The 17,318-nt window shown below is 42.7% G+C and overlaps 1 protein-coding gene across 2 annotated transcripts in view; it reads right to left on the minus strand.

Moving 5' to 3' along the window:
- The window catches only part of ARHGAP6 (Rho GTPase activating protein 6), a 401,534-nt gene extending 385,130 nt beyond the window's left edge, over positions 1-16,404 (minus strand). For both annotated transcript variants that reach the window (XM_063953494.1, XM_063953492.1), the window contains exon 1: positions 15,756-16,404. Coding sequence is in view for 1 of the 2 variants with exons in the window: in XM_063953492.1 (XP_063809562.1) it covers positions 15,756-15,800 (45 nt within the window). In the remaining variant the exon portion in view is untranslated. The remainder of the gene's footprint in view (positions 1-15,755) is intronic.
- Between the last annotated feature and the right edge of the window lie 914 nt (positions 16,405-17,318).

The following is a 17,318-nucleotide window of genomic DNA, read 5'->3' on the forward strand; positions in this document are numbered from 1 at the left end:
ATGTCGGCAATTATGCTTCTTGTATAATATATACAGTGGGGCAAAAGAGTATTTGGACATCCACCGATTGTGCAAGTTGACCCACTTAAAAAAAATGAGAGAGGTCTGTAATTTCCATCATAGGTACACTTCAACTGTGAGAGACAGAATCTGAAAAAAATAAAAAAAAAATAAAAACAGGAAACCACATTGTATGATTTTTAAACAATTTATTTGTATATTCTTGCGGAAAAAAAAATATTTGGACAATCAAAAAGTTCAACTCAATACTTTTTAAAATAACCTCAGTTGGCAATTACAGAGGTCAAACGTTTCCTGTAGTTCTTGACCAGGTTTGCATACACTGTAGCAGGTATTTTGGCCCACTGTTCCATGCAGATCGTCTCTAGATCTGTCATGTTTTGGGGCTGTCGCCGGGCAACACGGACTTTCAACTCCCACCACAGATTTTCTATTGGGTTGAGGTCTGGAGACTGGCTAGGCCACTCCAGGACCTTGAAATACTTCTTACGGAGCCACTCCTTAGTTGCCCGGGCAGTGTGTTTGGGGTCATTGTCATGCTGGAAGACCCAGCCACGTTCCATCTTCAATGCTCTTACTGAGGGAAGGAGGTTTTTGCCCAAAATCTCACAATACATGGCCCCATTCATCCTCTCCTTAATACGGATCAGTCGTCCTGTCCCCTTTGCTGCAAAGCAGCCCCAAAGCATTATGTTTCCACCCCCATGCTTCACAGTGGGTATGGTGTTCTTGGGATGCCATTCATCATTCTCCTCCCTCCAAACATGGCGAGTGGAGTTTATACCAAACAGTTCGATTTTGCTCTCATCTGACCACATTACATTCTCCCAATCCTCCAGATGGTCACTGGCAAACTTTAGATGGTCCTGGACATGTGCTGACTTAAGCAGGGGGACCTTTCGGGTGCTGCAGGATTTCAATCCATGACGACGTAGTGTGTTACTAATGGTATCCTTTGTGACTGTGGTCCCAGCTCTCTTGAGGTCATTGCCCAGGTCCCCCCGTGTAGTTCTGGGCTGATTCCTCACCATCCTCAAGATTATTGATACCCCACGAGGTGAGATCTTGCATGGAGCCCCAGGTCGAGGGAGATTGTCAGTGATCTTGTATTTCTTCCATTTTTTAATAATTGCGCCAACAGTTGATCTCTTCTCACCAAGCTGCTTGCCTATTGTCGAGTAGCTCATCCCAGCCTTGTGCAGCTCTACAATTTTGTCCCTGGTGTCCTTAGACAGCTCTCTGGTCTTGGCCATGGTGGAGAGGTAGCAGTCTGACTGTTTGAGGGTGTGGACAGGTGTCTTTTATAGAGATAACCAGTTCAAACAGGTGCCATTAATACAGGTAACGAGTGGAGGATAGAAGAGCTTCTTAAATAAGAAGTAACAGGTCTGTGAGAGCCAGAAATCTTGCTGCTTGGTAGGTGTCCAAATATTTATTTTCCACAACAATATACAAGAAAATTGATTAAAAATAATACAATGTGATTTCCTGTTTATTTTTTTCAGATTCTGTCTCTCACAGTTGAAGTGCACCTATGATGGAAATTACAGACAGCTCATCTTTTTAAGTGGGTTAACACATCCTAGATCTGAATGAATGAAATATTCTTATTAAATACTTTGTTCTTTACATAGCTGAATGTGCTGACAACAAAATCACACAAAAATGATCAATGGAAATCACATTTATTAACCCATGGAGGTCTGGATTTGGAGTCACACTCAAAATTAAAGTGGAAAAACACACTACAGGCTGATCCAACTTTGATGTAATGCCCTTAGAACAAGTCAAAATGAGGCTCAGTAGTGTGTGTGGCCTGGGAACGGGCGGGCCAGTCCATAGCATCAATGCCTTCGTCTTGCAGGAACTGCTGACACACTCCAGCCACATGAGGTCTAGCATTGTCTTACATTAGGAGGAACCCAGGGCCAACCGCACCAGCATATGGTCTCACAAGGGGTCTGAGGATCTCATCTCGGTACCTAATGGCAGTCAGGCTACCTCTGGTGAGCACATGGAGGGCTGTGCGGCCCCCCAAAGAAATGCCACCCCACACCATTACTGACCCACTGCCAAACTGGTCATGCTGGAGGATGTTGCAGGCAGCAGGACGTTCTCCTTGGTGTCTCCAGACTGTCACATGTGCTCAGTGAGAATCTGCTTTCATCTGTGAAGAGCACAGGGCGCCAGTGGCGAATTTGCCAATCTTGGTGTTCTCTGGCAAATGCCAAACGTCCTGCATCGTGTTGGGCTGTAAGCACAACCCCCACCTGTGGACATCGGGCCCTCATACCACCCTCATGGAGTCTGTTTCTGATCGTTTGAGTAGACACATGCACATTTGTGGCTTGCTGGAGGTCATTTTGCAGGGCTCTGGCAGTGCTCCTCCTGTTCCTCCTTGCACAAAGGCGGAGGTAGCGGTCCTGCTGCTGGGTTGTTGCCCTCCTACGGTCTCCTCCATGTCTCCTGATGTACTGGCCTGTCTCCTGGTAGCACCTCCATGCTCTGGACACTACGCTGACAGACACAGCAAACCTTCTTGCCACAGCTCGCATTGATGTGCCATCCTGGATGAGCTGCACTACCTGAGCCACTTGTGTGGGTTGTAGACTCCGTCTCATGCTACCACTAGAGTGAAAGCACTGCCAGCTTTCAAAAGTGACCAAAACATCAGCCAGAAAGCATAGGAGCTGAGAAGTGGTCTGTGGTCACCACCTGTAGAACAACTCCTTTATTGGGGGTGTCTTGCTAATTGCCTATAATTTCCACCTGTTGTCTATTCCATTTGCACATCAGCATGTGAAATTGATTGTCAATCAGTGTTGCTTCCTAAGTGGACAGTTTGATTTCACAGAAGTGTGATTGACTTGGAGTTACATTGTGTTGTTTAAGTGTTCCCTTTATTTTTTTGAGCAGTGTATAAGATTTTTTCTTACTAAAAACACAAGAACATTTTGTGCATGATAAAACAAGGAATTTCGTCTACATGGATTTTCTATTTTTGGGGGGCTTTTTTAAACTGGGGTAAGTATGAGGGTGGGTACACACCTGGCTGATATCATGATATGTGGTTTCCAATCAAATTGGAACGATATATTGTGTATATTGAGCAGTGTATATTTCTGCGGGTCACATGCGATATCCTCTGGTCAGTAGTACTGCATTGCCAATCGGAAGATAGCTCATGTTGCCTGGTGCAGTGTAATGAAGAACGGAATGAAGGATAGTTCCATCTTTCATTACATCGTCCTGGTGTGTACCGCCGATACGATATGACACTCTAGTGTGTACACATCCTGAGATGTACAATAGGAGGTGAGTGGGGAGTTTTAAGCTTTAAGTGTAATAACCAGACTAAAATAGTTCATGCTAGACACCGTTGGAGATCATTGGATCTATAAATGAATGTCACTATTGTAAACAATTTTAGGTACAATATACGCATGATAAGGGAAGAACAGTAACTAAACATGAAATTCATTACGTTAATTTTATTTTACTCAGGGGATAGGGGAAATCCAACATGACTTGCCGATACTGACCAAAAAAGTCAGTAAGTCAGCAAATTTTAAAATGTTGAATTTTGCAGATTCCCTATTGGATCACTGATCATTGGTGACGCTGATCGGCCTTACTTCCTTGTGCACTCATTTCACATTTTTCATTGACTGTACCTATGTGTAATAAAAAAAAAAAAACAACAACCACCACAACAATTGCTGCCTACGAAGTTAAATATGTTGTTCTATAATCAAGGTGCTTCAGAAATGTCCTAAAAACATGGTGGGTCATGTCAGTCAGTGCATACACAGGCATCCATTTGTATCTAGACTAGTGAGAACATAATTTACATTTATATGGATTAATGAATATGGGGTCTATTTACTAAGCCATGGATGGAGGTACAGTGGCCGGAGATAAAGTATCAGCCAATCAGCTCCTAACTGCCATGTCACAGACTGGTTGTGAAAAATGACAGTTAGCAGCTGGCTGGCTGGTACTTTATCTCCGTCCACTTTACCTCCATCTTAAGGTCCATACACACAGGGCGTTTTTGCCCAGCATGTATGCACAGCGATGATCGCTGACATTGCTGGGCTGAAAAGCGCTCAGTGCATACACACTGGGCGCTTTTCCCCCCTGCCCAGCGATGTCAGCGGGGGTGAACGGCTTTCCATAGCAGGACGCTATGGAAAGCCGCTCACCCCGCCGTTCATCTACTGGTAATACCAGTAGATGAACAGCGACCACCAGCGTTGAATCAGGGGCACGCATCAGCGCTCACAGCTCATCGTTTGGGCATACACACTGGGCGGCTTTGAGCTGAAAGCTGCTCAACATACCAAAAGTGATCTGCTTTCAGCCCAAAATCGCCCAGTGTGTATGGGTCTTAAGGCTTAGTAAATAGGGGCTTCAGTGTTTATTGTGAATAACGGCTTTACTAATTTTACAGATTGGCTAAAACACAACAAACTCATTACATTATATATGTTCTCTTTTTGGATAATGGAACAAATTAAACATTTTCATAAACTGTATTAGATTCACTAAATACTTCGGTCAAAGGAAACATCAAGAAATAAACATTTTGTAGTTAAGTATTTACATCTTTGTCATGTTTTAGCCAGGTGCTTCCCCAAAAAAAAAAAAAAAATTATGTAAACTTATATAGTACGAGAAAGAAGAAATAGACAAAAAGATATCCCACAGTTATATTTGAGAAGTCAGTATATGCATCAGTTTCTAACTATCCAGTCCACAATTGTCAATATTTTGCATTGCAGCGTTTCAGTAATTCTTTTAAAAGGCTAGCAGACAGCAGCTTGTTAATGCATCTATAATCCTACCACACAGCAACCCTCAATGGTCATAACAGCCAATGAAACAGTCTAAAATAAAGCCCACATATCAAATCCATATAGAGACCAGCAAGGGATTATCTAAAACACCTGTAATCTTTACTGTGTTATCTATGCAACTGGTAATGTCAAAATAAGTCCTGGATACTTATATGGCAACTTGTCCCATTTAACCCCTGACCACTGATCTCTATAATCTGAGATTAGCTAAAACCTTAGCTAAATAATACTCCGTTCTAAAGGACTGCACTGGGAATCTATAGAATTTATCCAATAAATCAATTTTTTTGCTCTCCATTTCCAGATTGTTCAGTACTCCTTATTTAAGTGTAACATACATTTCTGAGGAGAGGGAGTTGGGGATCATTAACTCTGTAATAACACATAAAATAGATAACAGCAATATGGCTCATCTGTCACCCTTATAAAGAACTCATAGCTCACTTGGGCCACAAGTATACATACTGTACTATATAGGCAAACTAGGTACATGCTTTGGGTGACAGTTTAGGGGAAGAATAGAAATGGGATTATGTTAAGTTTTTTTATTCTTTTATATGGGGCAAAATACTAAACTAGACCAAAGTCTAGGAAATTGCAAACTGTAAACACAGACTCCAAATTGGAAATTGATTTCCAGTAATACTTTGAACAGATAAAAGCACACTACAAGCATCGCTATTTAGCAAGCTATGGTATAACCTCAATGTGAAACCTGCCATATAAATGAAGCCAACTTAAGCTACAGATGTAGCCATACTCATCTTACTGCGATTACAGTATCTTCGTTGTCATTTCTCTGTAAACCTCTCCTTCACATCACAATGAGAGATGCAAGAGGTAGGGTTGTTTTTTCTTCTTTTTGTTTAAATGATTATTTAAAAAAAATAAAAAAAAATCAGCAAACAAAAAAAAAGAAATGAATGAGAAGAAAAAAAAAAGGGTTTTCTCTGGATACTCCGGTTTCTTCCCACAATCCAAATATATACTTAGGCCAAGTAGTTCTTATCTGCTGTTAAGTTCTAAAGGGGAAATTTATCAAGAGGGGTGTTGAACACAGCAACCAATCAGATTCTAGCTATCATTTGTATATAGAATGTACTAGATAAATGATAGCTATAATCCGATTGGTTACTATGGGCACCTTCTCCACTTGTCCTCTCTATAGAAGGTTTGCTAAATTTTCCAAAAAGTACATAACGAGCAAAATAGGGGAGATGACCAGATAGAGGGTGTCGTTCAGGTGCAGTTGCACCCGAGGACACTGGCACAATGTACTGATGTTTGGTACGTTGCGCACACGCAGGATCTGCTCTGCATGTGTGCAAACGTATCCTGCAACACAGGAAGCAGGCCAGCATCAGACTGTCATTGATTGATAGTATGATGCCGTTTATGGGGCAGGGGGAGCGCAATGGGCTCTGATTGGAAAACGGAGGCGTGTCACCACCATTTAGCGGGAGGGAAGAAGGCCGGGGATTTTCCTAGTGTTCACCCCGCTGCCGGGATGCCGTTGTCTGTATACTGACGGCCGGCATCCCGACCGTTTGTAATTCATACTGCGTGTGTGTGTGTGTGTGTGTGTGTGTGTGTGTGTGTGTGTGTGTGTGTGTGTGTGTGTGTGTATATATATATATATATATATATATATTATATATATATATATATATATATATATATTTTTTTTTTTTTTTTTTTTTACAATGTTGTCGTAAATCTGTTCTCTTATATCTCTAGTGTGATTACAACATGGCCCCTCGCCTGGAATGACAACAGAGGCTCTAAAACAATGGCATTTTGAAGGTTTGTTGTGGGAGTAAACTTGTTAGGAAACGGAGAGAAATGAAATAGCACAAAAGTGAATTCATCTTTTATAAGATGCTGCAGCGATTTTATAGTCACATTTTCCTTTATATGTTTTCTTTATATCTTGTCTTTTGTTTCATGTACTCAGAACCCACTCACTGCATTTTTCATCACTTTTTTTTTTTTCATTCCCATGAACCAGAAGCCATGAATTTCCTGTAACCTTGCTTCTCACTTTTACTTTCCCAGCTCTGCGTGGATGCTTCTCTGAATGTGCCATTATTGACTTTTACCTGCTCTTAGATTTCAATACAGACATCCTTGACTCATAGTATAGCAGCTTACCGACAGCCTCAATGCAACTGTAAAACTATTACCAACAAACACTTTGCAGCAATTGTTTTGTTTGAAGAAATACATTTCACCTAAACATGCTTATGAGTTGGTATGTGAACAATCAATCACTTCTTCATTCTCTTATCACTGTAGATGTTAAAGCTATGCTATCTTCTCTAGCAGGCATGTTAGGAAATGCACAGAGACAGTGGAAAGGACATAAGGACATGCCTACTTGCCTTTCTTAATTATCCTTTTAATATTCTAAGTTACAGTCCGTGCGAATTTAAAGGATATAAACAAAGTAGTCATGGTTTCACTGACTTTAATGTATATTCAGGGTAAGATAAAGTTTGTAAGCTTTGCTGGTGGGCTCAGTCTGCATAGAAGTAGACGGGCGACCCGGCGGCGAAGGGGGGAGTGAAGTTTCTTCACTCCCTCAGTCACCCGGCTCCATAGCAATGCATGCTAATATGGACGAGATTGTCCATATTGGCCTGCATGTTTAAACGAGCCGGCACCAGCAATGAACGAGCACAGGGCAGCGCATCGTTCATCGCTGGTGCCTACACACTGAAAGACATGAACGGCATCTCGTTCATATCTTTCACTGGTATTGACCAGTGTGTAGCGCTCTCAAGTCAACCAGGTCTTTCAAAGGACATGGATTGTCTAGAATCCCTCTTTATAGTAACAATCTCCATTCTGATTAATTTAATAATGCTGTATGTATCCAAATCCAAAGACACACACACACACACACACACACACACACACACACACACATATATATATATACACACATACACACACGCACACACATACACATTTATTACCAGTTATTCATACAGCACACACATACACCCCTTTTCCACTAGTAGCACAGGTTGCAGCCGTGTCGCCTGACCCGGCTGCGACCCGTGCTACAGCCCCCTTACAGACAGCGCTCCCCAACCCGGCATATTGCCGGGTTGGTGACGCTGCTTGTGACGCGGCAGGGGTGGCGCTGGGAGATCACATGATCTCCCAGCGCCGCCCTCCCATACACTGAACGAGAGCCGTGTCGCCTCGACGCGGCTCCCGTTCACACTAGACAGCTAGCCGGGTTGAACACGTGTTCAACCCGGCTAGCTACCTGGGTAGGATTCCCGGATCATTGATCCGGGAATTTGCAGGGCGACCCTTTTCCACTAGGGAAAAAAAAGGGTAAATGCGCGCCCCCACACATTTACCCATGTTTTAAGGAGCTAGTGGAAAAGAGGTAATATTCTGCAGCATTTTACAGAGAATTGGGCATTCACATCAGTCCCTGTCCCAGTGGAGCTTACACTCTATGTTCCCTACAACATGTACACGCACACACATTCACCCTAGGGTTACTTTTGTTAGGCGCCAATTAGCCTGTGAGTATATTTTTGGATTGTGGGAGGAAACCGGAACACCCAGGGGAAACCCAGGCAAGCACGGGGAGAATATACAAACTCCACACAAGTTAAGGCCACAGTAGGAAACAAAAACATGACCTCAGTGCACTATTACACTATTTTATATATAAAATAGTGTTGCGCCATACATGTATAGTACATATATGGCGCTTTTCCCAGTAGGACTCCAAACAAATTACATATCCGCAGAGTTATAGGCCCTACACATTAGACGATTTCACTGAACGATATGAACATTCTTGTTCATTAATGAACGAGAACTCGTCCATATTAGCATGCATAGCTATGGGGCCGGGTGACGGGGGAGAGCTTAGGAACTTCACTCCCCCCCCCCCCCCCGTCACTCCCCCGCTCCCGGGTCGCCCGTATCGCCGTCGGGCACCTAGGCGACATATAGCCTAATGCAGGCCTGGCCAACCTGTGGCTCTCCAGCTGTTGTAAAACTACAAGTCCCATCATGCTTTGCTACAGTTTTGCTATTAGGGAAGGCTAAAACTGTGGCAGGGCATGCTGGGATGTGTAGTTTCACAACATCTGGAGAGCCACAGGTTGGCCAGGCCTGGCCCATTAGGCAGCCTTCTTGGAGATGCTCAGTTGCATCAATCCCTGTCCCATTGGAGCTTAGTCTAAATTCCATTAAATTGTGCATGATAAGAGACCACAATGGTATGAAATCTAGTAGCTTTGCACCATGTATTGCAATAAGGATCAGATTTTAATTGCAAAAAAAAAAAAATGCTTCTGATTTTACATAAAGATATAATTATATATACAGATATGCTTTACATGCGGAATCCCAACACTGGTTAGAAGGCCGACGCTAGGATCCTGACATGGATCACAATGCCGGCACTAAGAAGGGGAGGTTTGGGTTACAGTACTTACCTAACAGGTGTTGGGATCCTGCTCATCGGGAGCCACTGGCGGTATTCTGACTGCTGGCATCCCGGTACCATCCCCTTTATATGACCTGATATTACACAAGAATTCCAGGTAAACAGTGGGCTTATATTTTCATGATTAAAAGGAGTTGTAAGTAAAAGGTAAAATAATATATCAGCAGTGTGCCACCCATAACTCAGTCACGTATCCCAAATAATGCCGATCATTTTTTGCATGTTTCCACAAAACTAAAATAAACAGAGAAAGCCGCTGTCTGTTTGCTGGGTGAGGCGATTGCAGTTTTACTCTTCAGTTGCAGGGCTCAATGTTTGCTCTAATAATATTTCTACTGGAAAGAGATAATGCTCTCGTACTATCCACATTACAGGTACTATGTCTCTCCCATCCTGGTATGTGTAACGGGTACAGAAGAATAAGGGAAACACTGCAAGCTTTTACGCGTGAACATGTATCTTTTTGTACAGACACGAGCATACATCTATCACAAAGCTAAAGGAACCAGGTTAACTTTTTCTTTTCTTTTTTTTTTATGCTAGGATGAAATTCGTAGACTAACAATTTTGTATCAAACCAACAAATCAGTTGATACCATCTCAAACCTCCGTCACCCACAAATTTCCCAGCCTCTTACATTAGGTCTGAGTAGGTCAAACACAGCACAAACAGCTCCAATTAGTGCATAGCATTCGCTCGCCATGATTCGCTCGCCACAGGTTACTATTCCCAATTGTAGTCCACGTGAAGTATGGAAAAAAAATGTGAAAAACTCATGTCGACCTAATGGCAGTGTCAACCTATTTCCTGTGTCGACCAATAGGTGTCCACCTAATGTGTGTCGAGCTACTAGAGTCCGGATACCCATGTTACATGCTGTGTTTGAAAAACGACAGGAGCTTTAGTTAGTGCTTTATTTCTCTTCACTTTAACTCTCTTTATGCTCTGATAAATACCCCAAATATGTGATGAGAAAGATAATCCACACCCCAGATTTGTATTGATAATTATAATCTACAAGCCGAAAAAAATCATACCGACACATTGGATGTAATGCATATTATTTACGCTTATTACACTATATTCAATGTTTGTAAACAAAGGGCGGTATTCAATTTGCCACAGTCATTTACCATGGCTAATATACTTGCCAGGCTAGCACTTATCAGGATTTTGTTTCTACTGCCTCAGGCGGTTTCGGCCCCGGGAATCCCACTGTGCATGCTCACAGTGATGAGGCGACTGCAGGGGGTGCTGGGAAGATCCGATAGGATCCCTCTCTGGGTAAAATGCGGAAAGAAGCCCAGAGGCTTCTATAAGGTAACCCCACAGCATCGAAGTCCCAGAATGCATCGCATTCCAGTGCTTAGTGCATATGGGAAATGTAGCCAAGGTCCGAAAACAGCAGTTTTCTGGGTTTTGTCCGCATTTTCCCTTTAGTACAATAGATCCTGCCCTGAAAATGTTACATTTTTCGGGAGAAAAAAAGGGGGCTAATTGAACAGACTGAAGAAATAAACTGCGAAAAGCACTTTTCTGCGCCCCAAAAAAATTTCAGGTTTAATTGAATACCCCCTTAGTATTTAAAACAACATCTTAAACATTGGCATAAAGAATTACATTTGTGTATCAATACTGAAAACCGTTTATGCTTTGCAATATTGAATAATAACAAATATGGCTTTACAATAATTACAATAGCGTTCCTCTTCCCCAAGTATGGCACACTATGCCTTTAGGTTATAACACAGCTAACAACAATACATATTTAATATTATGATTATGGTACATACTTATGAGAAGTTGTACATTTACCTATGAGTCACTCTGTTCAGAGGAAAGTGAAAGCGGCATTACTAACGTATTATGGTGTATTACTACTTTGACGTTATAATTACATATAGCAGAGGTAGTTTTATATAGGGTATGACCAATAGGATCTGGTCCATCGGCACTGAGCTTTGTGTACCAGGGGCCTAATTCAGACCTGATTGTAGCAGCAAATGTGTTAGCAGATGGGCAAAACCATGTGCAGAGAGAGTTAGATTTGGGTGGGGTGTTTCAAACTGAAATCTAAATTGCAGTGTAAAAATAAAGCAGCCAGTATTTACCCTGCACAGAAACAAAATAACCCACCCAAATCTAACTCTCTCTGCAAATGTTATACCCCCCCCCCCCTCCCCCAGTGCACATGGTTTTGCCCATCTGCTAACACATTTGCTACTACGATGAACTCTGAATTACCCCCTAGGATCTCTACAGTTACCTATTAGGTGTAAACAAATCTGTGCAATGTAACACTGGAAAAGGATCAGGTCACTTTTGTTTATATAATAAGGCATACAGTAACAGGTTATTCTCCACAGCTAGCCTTGAATCCTGGAATCATTACGTTATGAATATGAATGGTAGCTCCCATACAATTCAGTGTGATAATGTAAAAATAATTATCAAATGGAATAGTGCCAACCAAGTTGCCATGAATAACATACAAATGTCAGAATATATGTTACATATTGCATCTCTTAGAAATGGGAGAACAATTATTTTAATCAGATGCAATATTTGCTGTTTTTTATTTTTCAACATAATTATGGGTGATAATCAGAGTTAACCTAGCACCTGCCTACAAGCATACTGAACTCTGTATTAAGTAATGTGCATAATAGGACACAAATATAGGGGTTAATTAAAATAACAATATTTGAGAATTTCACAGTCACAGTTTGGAACTCTCAAACACCTTTTACCCCCGTTTTAAATTATTCTCCTCCTCATAAATATCTCCCTTAGCATTCACATTCCCCATCTCTTTTTGGTTTGGCCCAATTTAATGTAGCTTACACAGTAATATTTGTTGTACAATGTAATTTGTGGTCTCAAATAGTGCTTTTGGCATATAAGTTTGCAGATACAAACATGATGATATTTTCATAAACTTTTGAAAAGTATTAGGTCTAATCCCAAAAATAAATTCATGTATATGTTAGGAAAGTCAACAAAATAAACGTAAGAGAATAACAATACTTACAAGCCAACGGCATGATAAACGTAACTATATTTGCAAAGAAGATAACACGTGCCTAGAGGACATGTTTACATCCTCTTGTTGAAAAATTCTTCTTGAGGTAGAAAGAATTCTCTTTCTAGGTATGTGGAAGTGCACGCACCAATTACTACCGTGTAAAGCTGTACTTGCCAATTGTAGTAACAGTAGCTAACCTAAATACGTCCTTGGAGGAGATGATTAACCAACTGATATAAAATGAATTTGCTACATTCTAAACAAAACCGCAGAAGAAAGCACACAAAAAAAAAAAAAAACACATGAAAGCACAATGCACCAAAATATAAATATTACGTAGCTATATATGTACTTTAATCTGCAAGAAAACTGTAACAATACAAAAAAAAAAAAAAGTTACTTCACGTCAGCATTTAACAAATAGTTTTGTGGCAGACATTTTACTTGTCTCATGTCTATAGAAAAGGAAATTACTTTAACGTATGCATTGTAAAAGGAGGAAGTGGTTCGCTAAACCCTGGGCAGATTATGTAACGTCACAATATAGCAACAAAGACACTTTTTTCATGTTACTGAAAACACACAACAGGAACAGTAGCCTATGCAAAAACCCCAAAACAGCTTCAGATAAGCAAATGTAACACAAATTTTGCAATTAGGGCAACACATGTACAGTATACATTTCACAAAATTCAGTATGCATAAGCAAAACGGATCAAAATGAGGTGTGATTATTTAGTATATCACTATGATACAAATCTGTCCATAGGAATAAATTGTTTTATGCAAAATTATATTGTTCCGTATTTTAGTGAGTTTTACATGTATGGGCACTGCCAAATGAATATTTGCAAAGTGCCAACATATTCAATGGCTCAGTAAAATAACTGATCCAAAGTAGGAGAAAAGAACAGATGGAATTTCTTATGGTCATTTGCAGAATACATTATAGAGAAGTTAAACATCCAGATGTCCGATTATGTCATGGAAGGTTTGAACTTTTACTTAAACATTACTCAATACAGATGTTCTACAAACAACTGGCTTTCAGCTGAGTACCCAATATGAAGTATTTCACAATCTCAGTAATACTTCAGTTTCAGCTGATGGCCAGTAGAAGATCTGTTCTGCACATCCACTTAACTCTGAACAAATAAAACCCCCGACTCACCCCACTGTACATCCCCCACAAGAGATAATGCCATAAATCAGTGGCTAGAACTATTGCACAATGAGCCAGCCGCCTATAGGCACAGCAGATGTGGGCTACAGTATACATACATTCTGCTGATGCTGCTGTGGATATACTGAGAATAGATACAGCCAGGCACAGCAGATGTGGGCTACAGTATACATACATTCTACTGATGCTGCTGTGGATATACTGAGAATAGATACAGCCTGGCACAGCAACTGTGGTCTACAGTATACATACATCCTGCTGGGGATATACTGAGAATAGAAACAGCCTGGCACAGCAGAAGTGGTCTACAGTATACATACTTTACATCCTGCTGATGCTGCTGGTGGGTATCCGGACTCCAGGTCGACACCGACAAACAATCGACATGAACACGGTCGACATGGAAAAAGGTCGACATGAGTTTTTCACATCTGTTTTTCTTTTCTTTTTTCATACTTTACGATCCACGTGGACTACAATTGGAAACGGTAACTTGTGCCGAGTGCAGCGGTAGCGGAGCGAGGCACGTTACCCAAAGCATGGCGAGCAAAGCGAGCCATGTGAGGGGACACGGAGCACTAATTGGGGTTCCCCGTCACTTTACGAAGAAAACGACACCAAAAACAGTAAAAAAAATATCATGTCGACCTTTTCATGTCGACCTTTTGTCCGTGTCAACCTATTTCTGGTGTCGACATAAGGTGTGTCGACCTGGAGTCCCAGACCCCTGCTGGTGATACACTGAGAATAGATACAGCCAGGCACAGCAACTGTGGTCTACAGTATACATAAATCCATCTGGGGATATACTGAGAATAGATACAGCCAGGCACAGGAGATGTGGGCTACAGTATACATACATCCTGCTGTGGATATACTGAGAATAGATACAGCCAGGCACAGGAGATGTGGGCTACAGTATACATACATCCTGCTGATGCTGCTGGTGGTGATACACTGAGAATAGATACAGCCAGGCACAGCAACTGTGGGCTACAGTATACATAAATCCTGCTGGGGATACTGAGAATAGATACAGCCAGGCACAGGAGATGTGGTCTACAGTATACATACATCCTGCTGGGGATACACTGAGAATAGATACAGCATGGCCCAGATGTGGTCTACAGTATACATACATCCTGCTGGGGATACACTGAGAACAGATACAGCCTGGCCCAGATGTGGTCTACAGTATACATACATCCTGCTGGGGATACACTGAGAATAGATACAGCCTGGCCCAGATGTGGTCTACAGTATACATACATCCTGCTGGGGATACACTGAGAATAGATACAGCCTGGCCCAGATGTGGTCTACAGTATACATACATCCTGCTGGGGATACACTGAGAATAGATACAGCCTGGCCCAGATGTGGTCTACAGTATACATACATCCTGCTGGGGATACACTGAGAATAGATACAGCCTGGCCCAGATGTGGTCTACAGTATACATACATCCTGCTGGGGATACACTGAGAATAGATACAGCCTGGCCCAGATGTGGTCTACAGTATACATATATCCTGCTGGGGATACACTGAGAATAGATACAGCCTGGCACAGATGTGGTCTACAGTATACATACTGCTGGGAATACACTGAGAACAGATACAGCCTGGCCCAGATGTGGTCTACAGTATACATACATCCTGCTGGGGATACACTGAGAATAGATACAGCCAGGCACAGTAGATGTGGTCTACAGTATACATACTGCTGCTGGGAATATACTGAGAATAGATACAGCCTGGCACAGCAGATGTAGTTTATATGGGTGTACATACATACTGTGCATAGATCCTGCAGCTGAGTATATGCTAATATATAGGCAGGGACAGCAGATGTGGTCTATATACTGTATGAGGGTCTGCTGCTGAAGATATGATATAACTGAGGCTAAACAACTACTGTACTACAACGCACAAACAAGTGACAGCTGCACAACTACCATTTCATTTATGGTCCTAAATATGTGATAGTATAGGGGGACATGTATATAGACAGCCCAGCCAGTATAGTAACACGTGCCCAGTCCATGCACATCAGCCTGGCACCCTGTAGCAATAAGTGCCGGGACATCTTATCTCAGCCAGAACTTCTCTGTATATCCATGGATAGAGGGTACAGTAGGTATACACCTGACAGCGGCACGCTGGTACAAGCACAGTACTTACAGCATAGCACAGCCTCCGATCACAGAACAGCGAATCTCCCAACATCGCAGCGCCGGTCTCAGTCCCAGGAGCTGGCGGTTATACTCTGCTAGCAGCCCCGTAGCCCGCTCTCTGCACAGGCTGCATCCACATTATGGCAATTATCCCCCGGGCGCACTGCCGCTGCTCCCTTGCAGTGAAGTGGCTGGAAAGTCGTGTCCTGCGCTCCCTATAAGCCGGAGGAGGAGTAGCTCACAGACTCCCCGGGAGTGGGTATCGGCGCCCCGGGATATCGCAGTACCAGTAGCAGTCACTCAGACTGGGTGATCCGTAACTTGCCATGAGCCTGTGCCCTGGAGCAAGACGTGAGTGTGGGAGCCTGGGGAGGGGGAGTGAGGCGGGGTGTGCGAACTGCCCCCTCCCACACCTAATAGCAGCAGCAGCTAGGATATAAATCGCTGTAAGGGGGAGGAGGGTCCTACATCCTAATATGTCTATGTAGTTGTTATGGTTATGGATCGCTCCGGTCACTGGTGGACACCGCAATATAAAAAAGTGCTGCGCCTTCTGTAGTCTGCGTCTCCCCTGGCGGACAGCCTAGGTGTGTGCATCCGAGTCCTACCCGATGTGGGGACAGCACCTTCACCCTTCATACCATGGCATGGACGCCGAGCAAACGTCTCCTTTTTGAGGGTAGTTATAGCGGTTAATTGTATGTGGCGTTGTGACTTGGGACCCATTTATCAGTAGTGTTTGCGGATATAAACCCCCCCACCCCCCGGAAAAAATAATAATAATCTTTTCGGACAGCACAAAAAATTAGGCTAGTATTCAATTACTTGCGAAGATACATCTGGAGCAAAAACTCTGATGTTTATTTTTTATCCAGTTTGGTCACCCCAAAAAAAAAACATATTGTCCCAAAGGCACACAGGTTCAGGACACCTGTGTGTAGCATCTGTTACCGCTGATTAATTGAGTAGCTCCCAGCAACGCAATTACCTTAATTAATTATTAAGTTAATACGCGATTAATTATTAAGGTAATTGAATACCGGCCTTAAGGGGGGTACTCACGGAGCGATCGCTGTTTAAAATCTAAGCAATCTGACTAGATTGCTTAGATATTAAGCATGATCTCTCCGTGTGTATGCCCCCCAGCGATAGCAATGCGCAGCCACACGCATCGCTATCGCTGGTGCTAGATTGGCCTGTCATGCAGGCCAATCTAGCAGGTCGCTCATTTCACCCGCTGGGTGAAATGAGCGTTCCCCCCCCCCCCGCACGCTCAGCACACATCGCACTGTACTGAGCGGCGGGATAGATGTGTACTGAGCGGTTCGCTCAGCACACATCTCTCCCACATCGGCCAGTGAGTACTGGCCTTTAGTATAACCTTGCTGTACTGAATGGCAGAGGGAATGCAGCAGATATCTCCAATACCTATTGCGATTCGTCCATTCCAGCCTGCAGCCGCAATTGGATGTGATGCTGCTAGGTTTAAGATTGGCCCCTGCAGCTAAAACCATCTGAAGGTGGGGTTAGCCCGTTGTGGCCTACGGGCTACACATCACACACTTAGCAG

The sequence above is a fragment of the Pseudophryne corroboree genome, chromosome 2 (genome assembly GCF_028390025.1).
Source record: "Pseudophryne corroboree isolate aPseCor3 chromosome 2, aPseCor3.hap2, whole genome shotgun sequence".
Lineage (NCBI taxonomy): Eukaryota > Metazoa > Chordata > Amphibia > Anura > Myobatrachidae > Pseudophryne > Pseudophryne corroboree.